Here is a 25,692-nt window from a genome sequence, read left to right as displayed (position 1 = left end):
TATGAGTGTGTGTGTGTGTGTGTGTGTGTGTGTGTGTGTGTATTGGACCACAATTGATGTTGAGTCTTCCTTGATCTCTTTCATATTATTTATTGAGGCAAGGCCTCTCAATTGGATATGGAACTCAGTAATATCCCTAGTCTTGCCAGCCAACTTGCTCTGTGTCCCCTTGCACATCTTGAGAACACCAGAATTTCCACCTGAATGAGAAACTTCACTTTCATTTTCACATGGAGAGTGGTTTAATGATGATCTTCTCAGTCCCCACCTTGTTTTCTGACTTAAGGTCTTTCACTGGCTTTGAGGTTAACTTGTTTGGCCAGTAAGTCCCAAGGACTGACCTATTTCTACCCCCACCCCTAGCACTGGCATTATAAGAATGTGCCATCATACCTGGTGTTGGGAGTGTACTCCAGTTCATTGCATGTGCAAGGCAAGGACTTTACAGATTGGGTTATCTCTCTAGTCCTCTATTTTATAAACATAAGTGTGAAAAAAATTAAAAGCACTGCTTAGCTGTTGGTGACCTAGATCAACAAATCCAAATTAAAGGATGCTAAACACCTTAATCTCCTCTTCTCAACACAGTGCATCCCAAGCTCCTACATACACCTTTCCATGAGGCAGGAGCCCTTAAACCATTAAGCATATTTTAAAAATTATACACTTTTTGGTAATTTCATGAAAACATTGTGTTTAGACCATATCCATCTTCCATTCTCCTCCTCTAACTCATTCCAGAACCCAGTCACACCCTATTTCCAAATTTCCATGTCTTCTTTCTTGGCCGGTTTTTATTCTCTCCTCCTCCTTCTCCTCTTTATCTTCTTCCTTTATAGCACATGGAGTTAATATAATGCTGTCTATATGCACATGGATGTAGGGCCATCTACTGGAGCACAGGAAACCTACCATGGACCAAAACACTGAAGAAAATGGACTTTTCCTCCAGAAGCAGCTATAGACTTTGAAAAGCTCCTTGATCAGAGGTAGGATCTTGTGCACCCCTCTCCTGTTCACAGTGGAGTGTTGACTGGCTTGATCTTGTGTAAGTCTTAAGCATGCAACCATACCTACTTGAGTTCCTGAGGGCAATAGCCATGCCATGTTCAGAAGACAATATTTCACAGCAGTCACCCCTGACCTCTATCCCATGCAATGTTTCTATTCCCGCCTTTGGTGTGTTCCTTGAGTAATGTGGGAAATATGGTGCTATACAGATGTCCTAGTCAGGGCTGGGAGCAAGGCTCTTAATGCTTTGACTAAACAGGTATTTGCTGAGTGGCAGCCATGAGTTCGCCATGAGTTCTGGGAGCTCATCTCTGTAGAACAACCGTCCATTGGCTTATTACCCTGCTCCCTAGCTGTGTCTTCTCCTGCCCACCCCCAAACTGCTCTTCAAGCTGTACCTCTTCTATGAGCCTCAGTTTCCTTCTCCCTCCTCTGAGTCTTGAACTATTTACTCAAAAGAAGCATTGGAAGATTCCTACCACCCAAGGATTCTAAGAGAAGAGCAAGCAGGTCCTCTCTATCTGTATCCTTTCCCGCTTTGTTCAATAGTCTCTGCTTACAGTGTCACTGGAGCTAGAGTAGGGAATCTGGTACAGACAAATCTTCCAGAAGTGGAGAAGCTAGGAGACACACAGGAAGGTATATAACCTACTCAGGAGTAGCCAGGGCACTACCAGGAGAGAGCAGCAGAGGGTGAAGAGCCGCAGTAAGGATTCACACTGGAGATGAGTTTGGAAAGGCTTTCTTGGGAAGCTCTAATTTAGCTGAGGGTTGAACGATGAGAAGAAACATCACTGGGTGGGAGCCTGGGTGGGAAGAAGGTTCAGAGTGGCAGTGAGAGGTGGCAAGGGTGGGCCATCCCAGAGAGTAGCAGGGCTAACAGGCTGTGGGAGAGGCTCCCTCTGATGTGGCTTTGTGTGCTACTTTAAGGGGTTTGAGTTCTGAGAAGAAGGTCGGAGGTGATTGGGAACTTTAAATAGGGGAGGTCCCAGACCACACTTGCCTTTTCCAAAGATTCCCCCAACTGATAAGAGGAAATGGGTTAGAGTTGAGGTGGTTTCAGCAGTGGGAATGAGCAGAGTGGGCTCATGCTGTGTGTATTGTGGTAGGAGAAGGACTGCTTTTCCATCAACTTAATCACTCCTTGACATCTCCTTTATCTCCACAGCCTTCACTTGATTCTAGAATTTTCACCTTTTATAAAAGGAAAGACTCAAACTTACACTGCATGAAAGAGGCTAACTAAATCACCAATAAATCAACTCCATTTTTATAAGCCAGTGTTTTGAACCACTAAACCTCACTCAACAGAATGTTGAAGGATCATATACTGATATACTTAGCCTTGCCAAGGAGAAGGATAGGGATATTGACACACTGTTGGTGGGGGTGAAAGCTCGAAGCCTCTTTCAAAAATAAGCATATGTTTGCCCTGTGGCCCAACAACTACCCCAGAGGCTATGTAATGGACTTTACAGCAGCAATCCTTAGGACCACCCTCCATGGAAAAATGACAGTTTGACATGGATAAATCCATTGTGGCATATTCATATATCAGAATGCCATGTGGTGATAAAATGACCCACAGCTATCTCAGCAATGGAAGGTCTATATGTGAGCAAATGTGTCCTCTGCCTGTGATTCCATAAAAGGTTAGAATAGAAAAGTCTTTCTGCACATTAGGAATCAGGGTGGGTCCCCTTTGGTCAGTGAGAGGTGGAGGGTGGCAGTGGGTCAGGGTCTTGTCATGGACTGTGAGGTGCTTTCAACTTCTTGCTTGAATCTTTCTATGTGTTTTGTGAATGTGTTCATGCTGGGATAGATGACTGAGCTGCATTTTAGGATTTATTTTCTTCTGTGTGTTTGTTTTAAAGGAGAAGGAGAGGACTCAACCCACTGGAGCTCTTTCCCTTGATCTGTGCTTGTGGCAGGGGTAACCTGAGGGCTAAACTTGGCTAGTGTTTTATGTCTGGTCTCTTCTTGTGCCATTTTCTGCCCCACACCCTCTCTCTACACTGCTAAGCTGGGGGACACTTTTAACAGTGTTCTTCCTGCTCTTTGAGAAGGAGTTTTATTTTTCATTTGACCCATGACTTTGGAGGGACAGTCCTTTCTAGCCCAGCCCTCTTCATACCCTGTGCTATTCACAGTTCCTCTTCAGTGATCCTTAGCAGCACCCCTGCACCCCTAGTTTTAAATGCCAGGATACTTCCTCTTTACTTTTCACATTTTAGCTTTGTCAATAGTTCTTTCATAAAATGTTTTGTAGTTTTGCAATCCTGAATATAACAAAAACATTGTCTGAAATCATGGCCTGCCTATTCCTACTGACCGAACTCTGTATCTTTGGGTAAATTCGCTGGTCCTTTGTGCTTCTTTGGGGTGGGGTGATGTTGCGGCAGGGTCTCATGCTGCCTAGGATAGCCTTCATTTCAGTGTGGAGCTGAGGGTGGCCTTGATCTCCTGGTTTTCCTACTTCTGAATCCCAATTGCTGGGATCAGATGTGTGATCTGCCACATCTGGCCCACATGCCCTTTGATCTTAATTTCTTCATTTATAATGAGGATAACAACAGTGCTCAACTCATATTTGTTAAGAGACTTAAGTGAGGTAAATTATGGAAAACACCTCACTGGTCAGTAATGAGAGTTCTTGTACACTCGGCAAGAGCAGGAAGGCCTTGTTCCTGCAGATCTGAAGAAGTAAACAGTGGGAGTGTGTCCTCTGGAGAGCTGCTCTGTTGAGAACAACTGGCAATCATTCTACCCGGTTTCCTTGGAAAAGCAGTCATTTCCTCTAAGTCTTAGTCCCAAAGAGAGGTCGGCCTCATTTGTGACAGACACAAATAAAGAAAGCAAGGGGACACATTTAATTTCTTTCAAACTCAGGTGATTATATTGTTGACAGGAGCTGGGGATGGAGGAGAATACTCCATGTCTTAGAGAATCTTGAAGGAAAAGGCTTTAACAAATACATAAGAATCATATATAATTGGCACACACTTTGTTTGAATGCAAACACTGCTGTTAAAGTAGTGCTTAAAAACAGTTTGTTGGCCTTCTCTCCATACAGGAGAAACATTCCTCTCGTTTACACTACTCACTTGCTTAGCAAACCCTTATTTATCCTCAGATGCAAAGCATAATATGCCCAACATCAGATCCTGAATTAGTGGAATGTGAATTAATGGAATTCTAGGCGGTCTCTCTTGGACAACAGTGTCAAGAATGCTCTAGAAAATTCCCTCTTACCCTCTCTCTCCCCCCATTTCTTCCTGCCTCTTATACTTCAGTGGACTTTCAAAGGAGATGGAAGAAGATGGGCTCATACACACATTCTTAGGACATTTGAATAATTATTTATTGAGGAGCCACAGTTTCCCACACTTTTACAACTGTAGGCTTTTATATAAGGCAAAAAGCAAGATGGATCCACTACTTTCCACAGAAAGAAACAGCTCTATAGCAGACCCCAGGGTCGCTCAGTTACAGATCAAAGTGCAATGTACATGACAGATATAAAAAACAGTGTGGAACAAAATAATTGAAGTTATGGTTACAGTCTACTGAAGGAAATATCCATATCTTATTATAAATACATTTGTAGTCTAGGGTTTTCATTTCAATAAGTTTTTTTACATATACAGTTAGTGAAACAGAAAAGCACAATGTGACATTTACTAGGATAAACTTTCACAGAAGACAGTTGGTCCGAACCTTACTTGATGCTACGTCCTGGTCACGTGGCCCCCTTGCTATGACAATGAAAATAATTAATTCATTGATATGTAACTTTTTTGGTAGGGGGAACTAAACTACATGGATAAATGCAAAGCTGGGTTTGCTGGGACACAAGTGGTCCATTGCTTTTAGTGTTAGGGGATGAGAAAAGCTAAAGTTGGTTGTTGGGACCATGCCTTTCCCCCTTCTCATAAAACAAGAATAAAACGGAGACCAAAACCAAGCAGCTCTATGCACTTAAATTAATTTATGTACTAATTTAAATACCTGGTACCCACATACATGAAACAGAGACATGGAAACACACTTGCTCCCATGTTCACTTCCAATCCGTGTATATGTAGTACAGGATGAAGCATCATTTTGTTCTGCTAACAAAAGGGACACACCTAGCAGCTGAACTATGTATTCTTTCCATGAACAGTGTTTAAGAATGGTGTTCCATATTGCTTGTAAACATATAGACACAGAAATCAGGAAACCATTTGCTAATCTTGGTACCACGCAGCTAAAATGGTAATTGTATTGGTAAACATCTCATGGGGATGGTGGTTGACAGAAAATTACCTAATGGGGTTAACTAACAGACTAAAGACATGCATTGATTACAGGACTCCATCCCAATGGACTCTTGGACCCAGAGAATGGTCTAATCATCTTCTTCATCTTCCTCATCGCTGTCCTTCATGCTGATACCTTGTAAGCCCCCACCCTCACTCACTGACGCTGTAGCTTCCTCCACAGTGAGACGGTTTCGGATGGTCTCATAGGTCTTGCTATTTAAGGTGGAATCCAGGACCCCTTGCAATCGGAAATCTCTATAGGTTTTCTATGGAAACAAAAGATAAAGAGGTAAGAATGATCTCATCCCTGAGGTGAGGAGGGAGAGGCTGCAAAGCAAGCACAAGTGCGAGAGTCCTGGCTTTCAGTTAAGTGTCACATTTTATGAACCGAAAAGTAAAAGCCGCTTCATTCAGATTTCTCTTGGACTGAGAACCGAGACTCAACCAAATGACAGAAAATGAGAAACCGTGGCAGGATAAACTGTATTAGATGAGACAAAGCAAAGAACAGAAGCTTGTGTTTTATTCAGCTCCACAAAGGGAAATGTTCCATGGTTGTTTGTCTCCTCCCCCGGTCTACTTCTTTCTCTTAGGTTATTATAACAATATGATCGACAGGATAAAGGGCCCTAACATACACATAAGGAATGAATCAAGTGATTATGGTATTTTGTGATTTCTGTTGCAGTCTAATCTTTAGGATTTTTGCCTGTTATAATTGTGTGAGCCACGTCCCTCTGTCTCATCCACAAGATAGACATATGCATGTTGGTATATGAAACCTATTACAAGCAGCCACGATGATGGACAAGATGGAACGCTAATGCCTCATCAATATGTTGCAGGCATGTGACTCAGACCTCATCTCCTTGGGAAATATCTGTATCCATTTCGTTCACAACTTTATGTTCTCAGGGAAGAAACCTGGCTCCTTTTTGAGAATAAAGTTTGGTATTGCAGTATCACAAGCCCCTTTGTTCCTTTGGGCCATTTCTCTCGGATTTCCTTAGGTAACTAAGGACTATTTCCTGGAGCCTCCTTGGCACCAATTGAACATGAGCAGAAGCATCTGGCTCTGTCTAGTTCGTTTTTGTTATGGTCTTTCTAACTATGAGCTTCTTCATCACACTGCCTATCATTCCAGAGGCTAAGTCTCCACTCTCTTTCACCTGCTGACACAGGAAACTTAATAAAGGGGTGAGGGCAGAATGGTAATGTATCTCAACATCACATTAGCTGTATTTTTAATAGCTCCTCTAATGCAGATACAGGATCAATAGGTCAATCCACTTTTAAAGTCACAGGTTACAGTGACTGGGGAGTTTATCAGTGAATGCAGTGTGGTTCTATGAAGCCCTTGGATTTGAATGGTACTCAGATTTGAACCCTTCCCTTGTTAGTATTAAGGAGAGCTCAGTTAACCTCTACCTAGGTTCGGGTGAAGGAGTACAGCTTTCTGGATGCGGAATGTATGTATGTATGAATGAATGAATGAATGAACGAATGGAGTGTCTATTGAGGCAGAAAAGAAAGTTGGAAACCCATGGGAATTTGCCCTGCGTGGTTGCTGGAGGACTCTGGCTCAGCCCACTGGGAGGACGTAGTAAAGATGAGCATCATTCTGGAGAAAGTGAAAACTCTTTCTGTGGCCCGGGACTGCGGATATGTTTGTTTTTTTTTGGCAGATGGCAAAAATCAAGCCTCCTCTCTTACATATTTTTACCTTCAAATATTCCTAGTTTTTGACACGGATCTGTTATGAAAACAGTTATGAAAAGATAACCTGAAAATACTAAGTTGTGATGTTTTTCTTTTTATGTCTACCTGGTCAGATAAAGGTCAAATAGAAATCATCTCCTATGTGCTACACACATTAGGAAAAGAAAAGAAGAAAGGAAATATTTATACCAGGAAAAGGAACTCAGAGGGGCTGGCAGTGCTTAGTGAACTTGCCTTAAGAAACTGACTTAAAAAAAAAAAAACCAAGAAAATTAAGCTGAGTGTGCCATTCAAGTGCAGATATTTCTTTTACAATAGCTGCAGCTACACACTGGCTATAACCTTCTGCTGGGTGGAGGCTTTGTGGGATCAAATGCAAATGATAATAACTCCTTAATTACACACAATGAAATGGTAATTGGGTTTTAGTCAGCACTGGGATATAGGAGCACCTTCAGGGGGATGGGACGAATCCAAAGGAGGCCTAGAAGCAGGGTAGGGGAGATTTTTGGCAAACTGTTAAGAGAATTCAGCTATGCTTATTAGTAAAATATTTTAATGGAGATTTCTGTGTGTTGAATAGGAGTTTTGCATATGAACATTTTTAAAAACGCTCTATGGTGAGGCATCAAATGGAAACTGAAATGATCAAAAAACGTATTTACCCCCTTCTGTGATCTTATTATTTCATGTAAACCACTGCGATTTCACGCTGAAATAATTATCATTAGTCCACAGCACACACATAAGAACAGGGGAAAGAGCTCCTCCCAGGGTATGTTATCTCACCTTTGTGATTCTTTACGTTTGATTGTGTACAGGCATTGTAAGAGAAACCACTTCAATTAACTATGAGAACAATATTGATTTGCATTCTGATAATGATCACAGAGCATGTTTAGAAATAGCTGGGGGTAAATATTTCCATGAAATTAATTGTGGCAAAATTTTATTTAATTAAACCATAAATGAAATTGGTGATTTATGCAGTTAACATAATGGTGCCCAAAGCAAGCTTTCAAAAGTGCAATTCGAAGGCACAAGAGTCTCCGTGACATTTTGTGTGTGGCAAACGTATACAATAGTTTTCCTTTATAGACAAAGATACCAGTGCCCACCCCTCCCTTTAAAGTCTAAGCTTGCCGTTGGTTAATGTCTCAGTCAGAAATTAACTGCAATGCCGTCTTAGAAATCATCCTGTTGTGTATGCAGACAGGGGTTTGTGTGGTCTGGACATTCTGCAGCTGGCCAGTGGCATGGGTCTCAGTTAGCTACTCGCCAGAGGACGGACTGCCGCCATTGGCCTCTTACCTTTACCATCCTGATCAGGGTTTTCAGCTGGTAAATGTGGAGCTGCAGGTCCATCCTGTCGGTCAGCCAGGTGCAGATGATGTTCATGGAGCTGTTGTACCATTGCTGAAAAAGAGACAAGAGTTCTCCAGTCCCTGCGTCATGGAGCAACTAGAGGGCAGGGAGGGAACAGGTCCCATCTGAGCACCTGTTTGGTTCTGGAGGAGAGAAGAAGGTTAAAGAGAACTGGAGAGCACAGAGACTGTCCACTCACACAAATGAGGTGCTGGCTCAGTCCACACTAGGGCAGTGTGGACTGGGGATGGAACCTGGGACTCTTGTACTACACACAGCATACATGGGGTCCATGTCTGAAGACTGTCTCTTGTGCTCCTGATTCTTGTCTGAACTGGTCCACTTCACTAGGGTGTGACTTGAGGCTCTGTCCATTTCCTAATGCATTATCTCCAGGGCCAGAAGAGGGACAGGGATGCCCTCGTTGTCACCTAACCTTTGAGAATGACCCTCCCACCCCCATGTGCAATTCAGAGAACCAGGTGGAGAGTCTAAGGAACTGAGGGGTGGAATTTATAACCATTTGTCTGACTGGGGCATTCCTAATATGGACAGCAAATGAGGCTTTCTCTTTAAGGGCCAAACTGTTCTGGGCAGCGTTTAAGTGCCCTTGCATTAGCTGTGCAATCTGTTTTAATCTTAGCAGAAAAAAATATGGAATATAAGAGGGGAAAAAAAACTATCTACAAATGAGCTCATTTCAAGCTGTTGAAATCATACTTCCCCTTATGGGGGTTAAATTTTGCTTCTTGTCTGTGAAAAATGCTTGAAGCTGTGTCACTTTAGACTGCCACCCCTGTGGTGCAGGAAGTCTCTGGTGCAGTATAATTTTGCAGTACTGCTCATATATTCATAAATCTCACTCAGAGACATATGAACAGTGTTATGAAGTGTCAGTATGAAAAAAAATCTAATCTTTTAAACTTCACCAGGTTTCATTACGCTCTGCCGCTTATACCAAACAATTTACAAATAAAATGAAAAGGTGTGGATGGACCTATACACTTATTTGTGTGACATCTATATGAACTGTGCACAGGAAAGATGCAGAAAATAAGATGAAGATAAAAGAGAAGGCAGAGAACGGAGGCGATGCATACACTCACACTCACCACCACACACAGGCACACACACATCGCACACCAGTGGGGATTCAAAAAGCATAAATAAAAACATGTTTCTGATGGTAGCTCCACCCTTTCTCACCTAAAGATCATCCAAAATCAGTTTATGCCTAACACTCACAGTTTTTCTGAAGCCTTGTTTCTGACTTAATTTCTTTAAAAAAAATTAATTTGGGGTTTTACTTGCAAGGTAGAACTGCCAAGTTTCACCTTGCAAGAAACTACAGAGTCGCAGCCATGGCGTATAGAAGCCCTCTTTGCATCTTTCTTATCTAGGCTCCTTCCTCATCAGAGCCAAGCATGGCTCTCCTTGGAGCCCAGCCGCAACAGGGACCACGCTACCCCAACGGAGGCAGCGTGCAGCCTCACAGCCAGCTCCTGCTCTTTTAAAGATCATGGAGGAGAAACTGTCAGTTGTAAGAACCTTCTGTCCCTCCTCGGGGAGCAGGCGGCTGGGGGTGGGGATTTCTTGCTGAGATGGGCAGTTCAGTCTCTAGAGGGTATTTGATTGGTAGGGTCAAGCTGCTTCAGGCATGGACAGGTTTTCCCTCTAGGGGTGAGAACGTTTTTTTTCTGAAACTTTGCTTTTAGGGAGGGGTAGTGGTGGTTGTGTGTGGAGGGTGTTTTTGGCACCTCCTGCCTTTGGATTCTTCATTTGCTGCCACTGCATCTGGGTTTGTTAAGCAGCTCTGGGACAAGAATTGGATCACAGGTGAGCATGTGGCTTTAAACTGCTTCAGCAGCTAGGGGCTCTCCTGGGTTCCCCTAGGCCTCAAACTTAAACTCACTCTCTGTATCTGACATGTAATCCGCTTTACTCTAGGAATAATTTGTCCTTATCTGTCCTTCCAGAGGTAGGAGGGTGACCTTCAAACAGCTCAAGTGACTACATGTCCAAATATACGTGCTGAGAGCCCTGTGATGGATACATGTCTGGGACACAAAAGGGAAGTGTGGCACTCTGGCTTCTAGGCAGAGGTGGCATTTTTCTTTGGCTGTGACAACAGGCAAACCGGCGCTGGCTTCTATCACTGCCAGCAAGCCTGGTGCATCCTGCCTTTTTCTCTTCACTGAGAGACGTGCCACCTTTCATGGAAAAAATATAGCACCCCCTTCCATTTTACATAGGAAGTTCTCACTCTCATAAATGGCTTTAAAATAGCAAAATAAATAAATAAGAATTAAAAATACAGATAAAAAGGTCAACAGTCCTGCACCTTGAGGAAGGCGAGGGAGGGTGCGCATACAGAAGCGATCAATGCTTCGAAGCACATTCCCATCCCAGAAGCAAGAACACCCTGCAACATCCAATCTTCTCCTGAATCTCACATCTAGCAGGAGAAGTGTAAAAAAATGTATGATGCCCCATTGGCTACACATTCAAAGAGGCAAAAGGGAGAAAATGAGTTCTTTCCAAACCTTATGCTCAGTAGATGGAATCAGAGGCACTTTTAGATGAGGCCCAGCCAGTGCTAACTTGGTTCTCCAGCATGGGCGTCAAAAGGCATTTAGATATCAGGGAGAAAGAAGTAGGTATTGCCTTTTAGAACTTTAAAATGTTAGGGGGTGAGGGGACTCTTCCTAGCCATTGGAAAGGAGGAAACAAAGGCCCAGAGATGGGTAACGACTTTTCAGTATCATACAGGAAGTGGGAATCTCCAGCATGGGAACTGTGCTGAAATAGATGCAGTCTCCCCTATCTGTGGGTTATGAGAGGTGAGTGGCTGCATCCCTTTCCAAGTCTCTAGCTGGGGATAGCACATGAATTAGGAAAGCAGGTCCCAGAGGAGAGATCTCGCCAGAGCTGTGTTTTATATCAATCCCAATGCAGCAGCAGATTTGTAATGATTCTTTGAAAGAGAAAATGTATAAAACAGCTGGAGTTTTCCCTATTTTTATTTTGTCTTTCATACATATAGAACTCTACTGGAACTATTTTAACACCTGAGCACTAGTGGTAACATATGCTTTAGGTCCGAGGAAGGAGAATTAGGAATTGACAACACTCACTATTTTGAATATAGTCATGATCTGCTGTCCCTTAATTTAGGGCTACTGATTTGAAACGTCCCAAACAAGGCTACTTTAATCCTAAGCACATGCCAGAGAAGGAAAATTGCCTGTAGACTGGACTCTTTTAAAATACATCTGCCATGTAGTCATTTGGGGAAGGCTGGAACACAAAAAGATATTCATTTCAGCTCTGACCCATGGGCTACCTGCAGCTGAGTCCAAGGCTCTATTTGGTAAGGGGCTAGAAGGCCAATAGGATATTGCCTGCCTCCTCTTCCTCCTCTTCTTTCCTACCCACTACCAATTTATATATGAGACAAGCTCTCACCAAATGGACCAGGCTGATCTGGAACTCACTCCTTCGCGCCAGCAGACTCTCAATTTGCAACCTTGTGTGTAGTGTGAGTAACCAGAACCACATGCCTGCACCACCCAGCTTCACAGCCATGATTTGTGTCATACTTCTCAAAGTGTCCTGTTTGACCTCAAATCTCATGCTCAAGTGATCTTCCCACCTCAACCTTCCAAATCCTGGGCTGCAGGTTTTTTCGGTGATGCGGCTTCATGGCTTTCTAGCGTGCAGTATTGAAGAGTACTGGTCCTAAGACACATCTGAACTCGAGACCTTGAGTAAGGGCACTTTCATCCTTAGAGACTCAGTTTACTGATGAAAGTGGGGATTCATTTGTCTTTTATAGGATTCTTCTGATGAGTAACTAAAGGAATGCTTGTGACACACTCATGCATATACTTAGTAGATAGCAAAGCTGGTACCACCACTGCCTTCGCCTCAGCCCCTGCCACCACCGATCATTACTATACCTCACCCCCAACTGTTCAATCTCTGTCTCTCGACCTAAAAGATAACAAAACACAGGGGCAGAGGGTTAGCTATTTGGGAAAGCTGTGCAGTGGAAGAAACGATCTGTAGGTCCTGGAATTGTGTGCATAAGCCTTGAAGCAACATATGGGGAGCTCTAAGCAATGTGATTCTACTTAAACTTAGGAAACTACCTTTGGTTCCCAAAGCACATTTTAAACTAACACTGATTCATGTTGAAGTCTTTACTTAAAAGGCCTCCCAGAATGAATGACTTTTCACACCTTGTAGTCATAGATTCAGTATCAGCTTGTTTTGGCCACTTGTTAGCTGGATAGCCTCAAATTAACTGCTTAACTCTGTGACCTTTGGTTCTCTCTTTGGGATAATGCCAGTACCAACTTCATAAGGTTGCCGTGAGCATTAGGAGATAATTTATGCACAGTGCCCACCAGAGCAAGTGCCACATAGTAAGTGCTCAATAAAATGGCATTCGCTTACAGAGACTTTATTAATGTGTAGAACAAAGTTATTGTCTTGCTTCATTTCTAGCAGAAGTGTAGGTCACTGGTACTCAGATCTCTCAAGCCACATATGCTGCCCTGAAGCATACTGACGTCTCTAGGGCAATTCTACCATGTAGCCTGTACCCATTACAACATGGGCTGTTATGGCCAGGATCAGGGTCCCGAGAGACCAGAATCACATACTAACATCATTGAAAAACATGATATCCATCAAAGATTTTGTTACCTTAATTTTGAGTTTTTGAATGTCTCAAATATTAAAAGTGTATTGTTAGTTCCCCTCACTCCACTCCACAAGGACAAGAGACTCCACCATCTCTCTCTAGGTCTATACTCCACAAGGACAAGAGACTCCACCATCTCTCTCTAGGTCTATACTCCACAAGGACAAGAGACTCCACCATCTCTCTCTAGGTCTATACTCCACAAGGACAAGAGACTCCACCATCTCTCTCTAGGTCTATACTCCACAAGGACAAGAGACTCCACCATCTCTCTCTAGGTCTATACTCCACAAGGACAAGAGACTCCACCATCTCTCTCTAGGTCTATACTCCACAAGGACAAGAGACTCCACCATCTCTCTCTAGGTCTATACTCCACAAGGGCAAGAGACTCCAACATCTCTCTCTAGGTCTCTCCTGTGGTTGGATGGATGGATGGGAAATTCATGCCCTAAAAAACTGAAGAATTGACAGATAAGATGAATAATTGATGCCTAAGAAGGTAAAGCTCATGGAACCAGGTTTTCCCTCAGAGCTGGCTAATCCCATTGAGTAATACAGACTAATGGTGGAGTGGTGTCTGCTGAGCTCATGGAACCAGGCTTTCCCTCAGAGCTGGCTAATCCCATTGAGTAATACAGACTGATGGTGGAGTGGTATCTGCTGAGGTTCTGCCACTGTAGCTGCCACACAGATTTTGTTATTTTTTAATTTTTTAAAAAATGGATTTATTTTTATTTTATGTGCATTGGTGTTTGGCCTGCATGTGTGCCTGTGAGGGTACCAGATTTTGTTATTACAGACAGTTGTGAGCTGTCATGTAGATTCTGGGAATTGAACCCAGGTCCTCTGGAAGAGCAGTCAGTGCTCTTAATTACTGAGCCATCTCTCCAGCTCCAATTTTTAATTTTTTTAAAAGACAGAGTCTCTTCTTGTACTTCTGATTGCCCTCTACTTGCTAGACCAGGATGGCCTCTTTCTTGCAGCCATCCTCCTGCCTCTGCCTCCTGATGCTAGGATACTGGGATACATAGTAAGCACTGGCATGCCTGGCTATAAGTCTTAATTCTTGTCTCAATTCTGGAATTCATTTGCTGTCCTATAGAGACTTCGCTGTTTGTGGTACACTTGTTTCTGGAATGAGCCACATGTCACAGACGAATGGTGGCAGAAACCAGGTACCTAGGCTGAAAGAGCATTTACACACTCACATAACACAAAGATCATTTATCTCTTTAACTTATGCAAACACCTTAACAGACCAGATGAGTCTATGACTTACAGATACTTGTCTTTAGTACCTGTTGCCAACAAAGCACAATTTTGTGCAGAATAATGAATATATAACCCCAGGCATGCACATAGATATTCCCATGAGCATGCACAGAGTTAGCAAAAACAGTCAATGTTTATGGAGCATGGATTCCCCCACTATGTGTGGATCCTACACAGAATATACAAGCATGATACAGTTTAATCGTTGAATTAAACAACTAATAGCAGCCCCATATATATGAAAAAAGGATGTACAACTAGTAAACGTTGAGGTAACTTGAAGGTTTTTTTTCCCCACCATATCAGAATGAATTGTTTTTATTCAATTTAATTCTGTTAAGAAGGTAAGGATTGGCTACATGGAGTCAGTGTCAGTTCTAGGTTCCAGGTGTCTTTCAGCAAGCTGTGGAGTCCTGACGCTCTCTTAGAAGTGCATGGCTAGGACAATGCTGTTGAGCCTGTTTCTACTGGAGCCCAGTCTTGGCTGAGAGTAAAAAGAATGTCCATTTCTTGAGCTTAGAAAGTGGCTGCACAGATAATGGGGACCTGGGGATACTGCCATGGCAAGTTACTCAATGGCTTTAGAGCACTGGTCGGAAGAACAACTGTTGGCACAGGAGAAATAAATAGAATACCCTGGATAGTGTGAGGAATGCCATTTCTTAGCCTGAATGAGCATAGCTTCCTTTATTCAGGGAGAAGCTCTTCATCCAGGGAAGTTTGTTTTCAAATGAAATATAACTAGAAAAACACAGTCTTGAATTTTGCTAGGAGTTTTATAGCTGGCAAAATTATAACACTAAACAAACGTTCAGCCCTGGAAATGCTATGTCACAAACTATAGAGTTCTCAGTGGAAAGAGAGAACAAAATAGAACTCTTGCATATCAGATGGACTTTATTTTTCCTCATGAACGATAAGGCATTGCCAAAATGCACTAGAGGAGATTCACTTTCAGCACAAAAGTCCCAAGCCTGATAAGACCAGCTTGGTATAAAGCCTAGGTAAGACCAGCCCGGTACAAAGCCTAGGTAAGACCAGCTCGGTACAAAGCCTAGCCCTGCTGTTGCTTTTCCTGCTCTCTCTGTGGCCTACGTAGGTCTTGATCTTAGGGTCCTCCTTAGTCAGACTCTCAAACATCTGGGATAATAGGTATACACTACTAGGTCCAGCTTCCTTTTGTCCTCTGAAGGAAATTTTACTGATGTATCCTCTGTTAACTGTAGTACATGGCTTTTATTAAAACACATGCACATATGTATTCATACAGACACACACATGCCACTCTGTGCTATAATTGAGGATAATGTTTAGTTCAGTATCGTAAAAAGGAAGCCAGAAAAATGATAGTATTTGGCCCAGGATTAATAAGCACATCTTCCCACATTTCCTTTGAATAAATACTTGTGATATTGTCAAATATATCTAGTATATTCTCTCTTAGTAATAATAAGAATAGCTCTCTGGTGTAAATTCATTTCTTTAAGCATGTACATCCTTTGGAATAGGCACACTTGAGACATTTATGCAGACAAGCAAACCACCGAAGGCTTGGGCAGATCAGAGCTGAACTGTCAACAGCATGGTAGTTAAGTTACTGCCACTCACATCACCCTCAAGGTGACAAGAAGTGAGACTCGGTGAAATGAAGTGGCCTAGGTGCCTAGTGCAACCTGGCTGCTGACAGAATGCACTTGGTCCCAACCCTTCAGATCTGCCCTGAGATAAATTCCCATTAATCTCCCCGAGCTTCAGTTTCCTCATCCTGGAAACAGAGAAAGAATACACCCTACAGAGTGCTGGGGAGGCAGCTTTCAATGGTCCAAGATAGACTAGGCTTTGCTTAGTCTTATGTGAGCTGCGCTGTCTTACCCTGCTTGACACATAGGAAACCAAGTCACCCTAAATGGGAGCTGTTCAGAGCTGATTTCTGAGTAGCTTTCCCTTCTTCTGAGAATGCCTGAATAAACAGATCAGCTGGTAACCAACCCGTGTCTTTAGACAGGAGCGGCACAGTGAAAATCTGGAGGATTTTGAACTTTTATCTGGAAAGTACCTTTCTCCAGCCACGCACAGCCATGCATAAGAGAAACCAGCCTAGCATCTACTGAAGAAATGGCATTTTCTGTTGGCAAGGAGTCAAAGAGGAAGATGATACCTGACCACGCCTATGTGACTAAGCTCTTTGCTTTGTGTTTTTTGAGACAAAAGTGAGTTATTATTAGTTAGAACAAAACAAAGCCCCCACAACCTTTTTAAATTGCTGTATTGAAATACTGTAATAAAATATTTTACAATGAAGTTTTCAATGCATATTTATTCCTTACAATTTGGGTAATTTAAGAACCTGTGAAACACATCATCCTGGCTTTCTTTAAATTCTACCCAAGTCCCCATGGCTTTGTTAAGCCACAGTACAGTGGGCTGCTTGGGTCTAACAGTCCTAGGATTTGGGTGTTATTCAGGATCTTAATCAAAGATTCAGAGGGTAGGAGGAAGAAATCCAGCTTGTGCAAGCCATCTCTGCCAAGTGGGGAGAACACTAAAAGACTACATGTAGTTCATAGCAAGTTTTTGGATTTGTCAAAGCTCCCCAAAAGCTAAATCAACACGTTCTAAAAGGGCATATCATCCAAATACTTTCGGGAGTGGGGACACTGTTGAAAGATGCAGTCTTTTGCCACACTTGAGTGTTGCTGTAATTCAAGATCCAATCCTCCCAAACAACTGCTCTTAGAATGGGTATTTCCCAGCCATGGCTTTGGGACGCTTGGCTAAAAGCATAAAGCTATAATTGGACACCCAAGTTAGAGGTTACAGACGAGTGGCCTGACCTCAGATGCTCAGTGTCCTCTGTAACTGAGGGTGGGCTGTGGTCTCCTCCTCCTCACTTGTGAAACTGTTTGGATGCATAAAAACCTACCTTGGTGCACCTTTACAAAGCTTATCACGACTCTTCAAGGTAGCCGTGTATTCACCAGGCATTGCTGTGGGGCTCCTGAGAAGGCTGACATTACAGCTTCAAGCAGAGGAGCAGAGAGGAACTGGTTCCTGGTTTGCTATCAGTATCTCCCCATAAGGAAGGGGTGATGCAAAATAAATAATTCTCTAAAAATGCATATTGCTACTGTATTTTCTATAGAATCTTACATATGGAGTTTAGTATTTGGGAGCAATATTATTCTGACTCCCTTTAAAGGCACCTACATGGTGCCAAGAGTGGTGACACACACCTTGTATTCCAGAACTTGGGAGGTAGAGGCAGGAGGATCTCGGTGAGTTTGGGAACAAGTGAGTTCCAGGTCAGCCAGGGATATTACAATTTATTCAAGAATAAATTTCAACTGTTTATACTCACTGCATAAAGAAATAGCCTACCGTAGGTAGTTTGTTAGCATCAGTATTAAAAGGAGGAGTGAGTTTAAATTAGCACTCTTAACTTCACTGCCTGCTTCAAACTCCTCAGACCCATCAGTGTTAGCTGTGTAGAGAGAGCACAAAGAGAGCTCAGAGTCCACAGGAATCCTTCCTGAAAGCAACTAAGCAAGAGAATTCAAAGCTCAACTTATGTGGGTAAATGTTTGTCTCATGGGAAGGGGCGGGGGGGGAGAGAGAGAGAGAGAGAGAGAGAGAGAGAGAGAGAGAGAGAGAGAATACAAGTGTGTGTGTGTGTGTGTGTGTGTGTGTGGTCATGGTTTGGTTAACCTGTTGTCAGATTCAGTAAACTATATAAGTGAGGCAACACTAGACCATTAATGATTTTGTCATTGCCAAATCAACCAGAATGTATAAAACACAACATGTCACAAAACCTCTTTCTTGTCTTCCCTGTCTGCTATGTCTCAGTAAGGTGGTATGGGTGGTCATCTGTAAGAATATGTGACTGCTCTGAAATTAGGTTTTGTTTCCTAATAAATGTGATATTGCTGGCCATTATTTGTCACCTTTGAATCAGAAAATGATGTCAAACATCAACTCTTAGATATCTCCTTAAAGACAAAAACACCTCTGATGGGAAAGCAGAGGCTCAAAATGAAATTTTCAGTTGCAAATGCTTCTTCAGATAGAATGCAAATACCACTCTTCCACTCTTCCCCCGAGCTGGGTAAGCGCTAGTACAGATCGGTAGACAGCTCAGCAAATGCACTTCTGGGTAGTGATGTAAAAACCTGACAGCTAGGTCTCAAAGAGATGTCTGAGCACCTGTGATAGAGCGAGCTTCATTCACAATAGCCTAGAGGTCGATGCAGCCTACTGTGGGTCAGGGGGTGGGGTGGGGATACCAAGTGTGCTTGATTCCTGCAGCCTTGAAGGAGAGGGAGACCCTGTCAGATGTCACAGATGGATGCTCCCTTAGGACATTATGCAAAGTGAAGCAAATCAGTCACTAGTCACAAAAGCCACTGTATGATTCACTTAGATGAGGGGTCTAGAAGCCGAGAGTAGGGCGGTGGTTGGCAGGGTCTGAGAGAAGGCTGTGACTGGAGGTTCATTCGTATGTGTACAGTTCTAGCTGTCAAAGATGAAATGGGTCCTAGGAACCAAGGCAAAGTTCCAAATCCACATCATGCTGTGGAACTACACGATGGAGCGCAAAACACTTATTATAGTGTACTCTGTGTAATGCACTTCACTATTAAAACACACACACGGAGACCTGGTTAAGAAAACTCAATAATAGCAATGTACATGACCGCTTTTGAATAATTGTGTGCGTGTGTATGATATGTGTGTACAGGTGCTCATGTCTGTGAGGAGAGAAGAGATCAGGTGTCCTCCTCTCTCAGTGTCTGCCTCAGTCCCTGAGACTCGGGACCTGCAGCTTGCCGTTTTCAGCTAGGCTGGCAGCCAGCAAGCTCCAGGAAATCTTCCTTCCCCTCTTCCTCCCAAGCGCTGGTACTACAGTTGTGTGCTGCCATGCCTGCCTTTTCACTTGGGTACAGCAAGTGCTCTTATTCACTGGGTCGCCTTCCAGACACTCATGTACATGTTTGGAGCTGGAACACCTTCTTGTGCTTTGCCAAAAGGAAAATAATACATCTAAGAGAAATACAGGGCATTTACTCTCAGGATGGAGACAGTTTCTCAAGGTTGAATTTTGAGATGGTGAAGCACTAAGAACAAATCTGGTAGCATTTGTTCAGTCATTTATTTGGTCTATTTAAAACATGCCACAGGGCCAACATTTCGAAGTCTGTGAAACAGCAGTAACTGAAGCCCAGGCTGAGACTCTTCATCTAAGGCTACCCTTATTGAGGATTGGGAACCAAGCAACAGAAAAGGACCCATTTTTCTTTCCTCTCTTTGTTTGCAGTGTGTGCCATGTCATCTCATAGATTTTCAGAAAATCTCAGCATCCTTGTACTTCTGCCTGCCAAGTCTTACTCTACCCAGCACAGGTTTGATCAAGCGGCTCTCGGTCAGCACTCTGAGACCCTGGTTACCCAAAAGGGCAGTGCCTCCCCACCAAGCATCACTCACCACAACAGACTTATTAAGGCTTGGAATGTGTGCTCAGGAAGCCCTTATTTTAGGAAACAATTAAGTAGAATTAGGCTAATAATGAGAGGCAGGCAAAGCTTTTGCCCTTTACTGAGAACTAACCCTGCATGGAACATTTATACTAATAAACATCATGGATTTCTTAAATGCCTTGAATTGGTCTGTGCACCCAGCTTGGCAGTTAGCACTGCCCTCTGAGGAGAATTTACTCCCCAGGCACAGGGGGATTACCTCCCCACTACCAATGTCTTCCTTCAGGAAGGTTCTGAGGTGGAGATGCATTTTTCAGGAGACTCATTTCTCATTCATTAGAGTGTGGTAAGGCAGAGCAGAAAGGCCTGGCCAGTCCAAATGTTGGCCACACCAGGGATTTTCTTGGGCCTCCCAGTTCATGCTCCCAAGGAAGATGGGGTTGGCCTCGTTTACCACAGAGATTGTTCTCAAAGTTCCAAACCCACACTCATTCACCATGGCCATCAACTGGCCTTCTGGACCTCAAGCTCCCAGAGCCCAGCCTAGGCAGGAAGTGACTGCTGGGCAAAAGGGGACACAGACCCTCCACAGTGTGATACTCTGTCTCCTTGACAACACTCCAGCTGGTGGCCCGGGAACAGACTTAATTTCTTTTCTTTCTCTGCTCACCCTCCCAGTCCTATACCTCTTTCTTCCCTCTCTTTCTAGATGCAAACGTTATGACATCCAACATAAAGTTGCCGAAATAGCAATCTTGTCTCTGAATATATAAATTGCAAAAATTGATATGAATAAATCTGCAACTAGCACACTGATTGTGGCACATTTTATCAAAGAACGGCGCTCAGTTGCTCGGTGGCTTGGGGAGGGGGTGGTGTCATTACACATAGAGAAAACATCTGCAAATCTCAGTCTCTTTACTTAGAACTGAATGGAGACGTGACCTCCTGTTCCTTGCCATGAACCCTGAGTTCACACTCATATTTTACATGTTACAGGAAGCCACAGCTCGCCCCAGGGGTGCTGCAAACAGACACGCAGAAGCCAGATGTAGCCCCCCTGCTCCCTAATGCACCTGAAGAAGCCGGCAACTCAACATTCAAAAGCTGACGTGCTTGTAGCTTAAGGTCACTTCAGATTTTGTAAAGAAGAGGACAAAACCAGGAATGCTTCTAGGGCTGGGCTGTCAGCAGGGAGGCAGAAGGATTACAAGAAACCTGTGACTCTGCCTCTTTCTGCCTTTGCTGGTAGTTTTTTTGTGTGTGAACAAGTGCCATACAACAGATTGAGCCTCGTATAAAGGCCTGAGACTGTGCAAAGGCTTCCCGCTGGGCCTCAGCTGTGCTTGCAATTAGCAATAGGCACGCAGTGATTATTGTTGGGTAGCGGATGGCGATGCGAAGTGACAAGTTTCATGGGGGAAGTTGGGAGTGGGGATGCGCTGCAAGTTTCTTTCTTTCTTTTCTCTTTTCTTCTTCTGAAAAACAAAAAACCCAAAACCAAACCAAAACAAACAACAAACCCCAAACCCTACTCCTTTCCTTAGCTGGCTGAAACATCCAGGAACCCTCTCCCCAATCATTCAAAAGGAGCCTTAACGAAATTGTTAAAAGAATATTTCAGTGTTCAGAATGTGGTTTTTCTAGGTCAGAGCTTCCTTGTTGCCATATTTAATGTCAGAAATACCCATTTGCCTCAAATTAGTAAAGAGCCTGGAGTTGAGGGCAGGAGATTAAGCATACAAAATCACTCAGCAGGTGACAGTAGGGTGGATTTGGGGCTTGAGAAGTCTTTAAAACTGACTACAAGACATCATATAGTTCTGACAAAAGAACACAGTAATCCTACCTGCTTGCTTTAACCACTGTTGTTTGCCTATTATTATGTGCTTTAGTGCTCACGAGAGTAAAACTATTGCTGATACTACTCAATTACCATAGTAACTCACACCAGTGACCTCTTATCGGAGGGCTCCCAGCCCAGCTGAACTAATAATCCAAAGACTGTGTCTTTTTTATTTCAACGATGTCATATACTTGGACCAAACATTCCAAACAGAAGCTATTCCTGTGCCTCAGATGAGAACTTGTTTCCAATTGTGGTAAATGTCTGCCTTTTGAATCTAAGGCAGTTTGAGGTCCACAGATCTGAGACTGTGTGACACATTCTGTGAAGACACAGAACAATACCCCATAAAGAGAAAAAAATATGTGTGCATCAAAGGCGAGAGCCACACAGCTGCTGGGACCCTTGGGATTCCCTTTAGGTCTCTGGCTATAGTGTCCCAGGTCTGGCAGGAGGCTTATGGGAGCTGATTCCCGGGGAAATGCTACCATTTTTATCCTATTCTTGAGTATAAATGCAGACAGAACAAATGACTACCAGAGAGATTTAACTGTCAGCTTGATAAAACGAAACCAAAGTAACATCAGCATGCACTTCCTGCTTCCTGTTTCCCAGGTTGGAAGTGTGTATTGCGGGTGCAGCACACATCAGACCTTCCATCTGACTGCTGCTAGGGATATAGACTCACTGAGGCAGCATACCAAATGGTCTGAGAAGTCCTACAGAAAAGAAAGCCGTTCAGCTTTGTATTTTCCCAAATGGGTTTCTCCTAAGGGGCCACTTTTCATGAAGTGCTTACTAGTTAACATATCTCAGGGTATTTGTGTGGCCATGAAGCCACCCTGGAGAGAAGGCACATACTGACATCCTAACTACATTGCGAGTAAAACTACCAAAAGTGGAAGCAAACATTTAGTGATTACTCATGTGACAGAGACTCTCCTAAGCAGCGTATGTACATTAAACTGGATGAATTCTAGCAGCTTCAAGAAGTAGGCAAGTTTGAAATCTGCTCTTTGTATTTATACAGTATGTGATAATTACATGTAATCATTCTCTGTGAAGAAAGGAAATACAATAAGTGATATGTAATAAATTAGCTTTTAAGTTTTATTACATTTGTCCTGTGTCTGACTCTTAGAGAACCCAGAGACCATGGGTTCCCTAAGCTGATCTATTTTTTTCTATACTTTTGTGGTATTGTTTAACATAGGCTATATGGAGAGTAAGGCAGACTCCTTCACAATCATCCCAGCTTTTGAACTCCAGGTACCCAACCTTTCCACTGTCTCTTCTGATTGGTGCCCAAGTTCTACAACCCAAATAAAAGAATCCGGTTGAGCTACCACAGTCCGTTCTGCACTTGCCTCTGAGCACATGACTTCTAAGACAGCCGAGCGCCTTAGGAATTGAGCAAGATTCTGAATGGTGGAACAACCCTGAATGCAAGACAGAACATTGGCTCCAGACCAGCTGTTCTAACCCATCCCCCAAGCAGATCAACAAGACCTGTCACAGAGAAATCAGGACACACTCCAGTGGGGCGTGTGCTGCTCAGACAAGTTCTTGTAGCAAATGTCAGAGGCTGACACCTCACTTTTGGCAAACAGACCAGACCATGGAACGGTGTTATCTATGTGAAAACGGGCTGTTCTCTAATGTACCTGGAGAGTGGTCTCAGTTCAGACCACTTCCCACTTCACCACACATAAACAATGAGCCCAACATGATTAACATCAATCAGCATCTACCCAGGCCTTATCTGCCACCTGGGTCTTCCAGGGCAGGTGTGCACTTTGGGCATTAACAAACTGACCACTGTGAACAATACCTTTTTTCTGAGGCCTATTTTTCTCTGGATATGTTAGGGATTTAGTCACAGGCCTCACTATGTATTGAGAAAATGGACCCCCATGCTTTTAGCTTCTTTCCTCTCAAAGGAACCCACTGTTTAGAGAGAATGTATAGTTACAATCTGAATTCAGTCTCAATCATTTGAAGCTCAATTATGTCGAGAATGAAATTCTAGTTTTGGTGGCACATCCTGCTGCCTTTTATCCATGTGAGAAGTAGGAATAATTTATCCGAACACTACTCTGCTATGCATACACAAGGATTTAGAAGGACTCAGCGCAGAAACCAAATTCAGATTATTCACGACCAGCGTCTGCCCACACCTCTGATTGCTTCTTAGGTATGGAGACGAACTGCATTTAGAGTTAACTGCATTAATTTGCAGGCAGATTGACGTCAGCAACTGAAATGAAAATTTGCATACCATATAGCAATGATTATAGAAATCATACTCTAAAATAAGGATTGTAACTCATGTACAGAACAGAAAGATAACGCCGGGTGCCAACTTTTGTCCTTTTCAAACAAGGATGGTTAATCACATTAGGGCTAATTTCATTATTTGCATATTAAACTTTCTATAGTCATGAGTCACTAGATTTTGTCAGCTAAAGCCAAAGTTCTTAGGAAAATTCACATTAACTTTAAAGAGTCGTGTGTCTGGGCTAAGGTGGTTTTAATCATCACTGTGAGGAAACAGCTTGCATATTGACATAATTTCCATACGATTACATGGGAAGAGGTCAGGTCTCGGCTAAGTATAGTCGTTCAGGTCAAACCACACAGTTAGTTTCTAAGCGAAATGATGAAAGCACACGGATACACCATCCAAAGTACCTCCCAAAGCCCCTGAGTTCAAAGGCATCAGCACCCTGCAACTCTAACTGGAACCAGAACACTTCCCCAAAGTCCGCCACAGTTTTAAAACGAGATCAGTGTCAACTTAGTGAACACAAACTCTTTGGGGAAGTAATTTCTCATCTCAGAGATAGCCCAGTGGCTTCCAAACAGCAATTGACAAAGGATGACCAGGACTGCAGCTGGCTGAGAGGGTGGTCCCGGAGCCCAAGGGAGAGCTGGGATTTAGAAAAGAAGCCTGGCTGGAAGAATGCTTACTTGGAAGAGTAGGGCGAAGTCCTCCTTGGCATAAAGCCCCAGGAGGAGACCTTTGGGTGTCTAAGGTGCTGCCTGCATAAAGAATCCAGGAAACAAGTTCTGCCACTGTAGCTCAGGGAAGTGCAAAGTGCTTTTTAGAAGTTAACATGTGCTTTCACCAGCACACACAGCTGGGCTCTGCCTCCAATGGCGCCCTTTCCTCTTGCTTTATTTTTAATCTCAGGAAACCATATTCTGTTCTTGCTACTTCTCACTGCCTGTGACTCTAACCGCCCCCCTCCCGCCCCTTTCTGGGAGGGAGGAAAAGGGGGAAAAAAACCCAACCCAAACCAAACAGGTTTGCCAGACCTCTTACCCAAACTCTACCCTGGGGGTGCCAGTCATCCCTATTTCTGTCTAAGGCACAAACCTCAGACCATTGTCCTTATGTAAGATAAACATTCAACCTTTCAGGGTGCCCTCAATATCTACAGATGGTTTTGGATTCCTCAGCCAGGAGGTAGGAAGCCTGTGCCAGGTTCCCCATTGAAGTGTTCAGATGGGTCCAGGACACAGGCACAGAGAGTTAAACCATAAATTAGCCATGAGTTAATATATGCAGCCGGGATCACCCTGCCTGGTTGTCAATGCGTCCCTCCCCTAGTCTCTCTCCCCTTCTTCTTTACAACCCCCCCCTCCCAGAGGCGACAGCATAAGAAATTAAACACTTGTGGGTTCATTCGAAAGAGTGAATGAAATTGAATAAGCTCTCAGTACTTGAGGCGCACCACAAGCGCCTGAATGGGGCAAGCCTCCTAAGTTGAATGGAGTGTCTTTTGGGACCAATTTGTCTCTTTTCACTCTTTATTCTTCTCTTTTTGCTGACAGATGCACAAAGGCGGAACCGCGCCGTGCAGCTTATCCGCATGCACCCGCAGCAGCTGTCACTTTTGTCGAGCAAGTTAATCAAGCAAATGCCACCATATCCCACTTTCTATAAGGAACAACATGTTATAGACAGTAGTCTTGCTAGAAAGAGAC

General features: G+C 43.4%; 1 protein-coding gene across 14 annotated transcripts in view; it reads right to left on the bottom strand.

Moving 5' to 3' along the window:
- Positions 1-4,308: 4,308 nt before the first annotated feature.
- Cadps (calcium dependent secretion activator) overlaps positions 4,309-25,692 on the bottom strand; it is a 454,319-nt gene continuing 432,935 nt past the window's right edge. For 9 of the 14 annotated variants that reach the window (XM_085828361.1, XM_085828362.1, XM_021182628.3 and 6 more), the window contains 2 exons: positions 8,346-8,450; positions 4,312-5,581 (listed from right to left, as the gene is read on the bottom strand). In XM_085828361.1, coding sequence (XP_085684487.1) covers positions 5,402-5,581; positions 8,346-8,450 — 285 coding nt within the window. In that variant the 3' untranslated portion in view covers positions 4,312-5,401. Of the gene's footprint in view, positions 5,582-8,345; positions 8,451-25,692 lie in introns of all 14 variants that reach the window. The other 5 variants (XM_029468976.2, XM_085828366.1, XM_085828364.1 and 2 more) reach the window with 3 other exon arrangements.

This window comes from Mus caroli, unplaced genomic scaffold, assembly GCF_978045245.1.
Source record: "Mus caroli unplaced genomic scaffold, Mus_caroli_1 scaffold_12, whole genome shotgun sequence".
Lineage (NCBI taxonomy): Eukaryota > Metazoa > Chordata > Mammalia > Rodentia > Muridae > Mus > Mus caroli.
The sequence above is the reverse complement of the archived record's forward strand: the minus strand, read 5'-3'. Positions and strand labels throughout refer to the sequence as shown.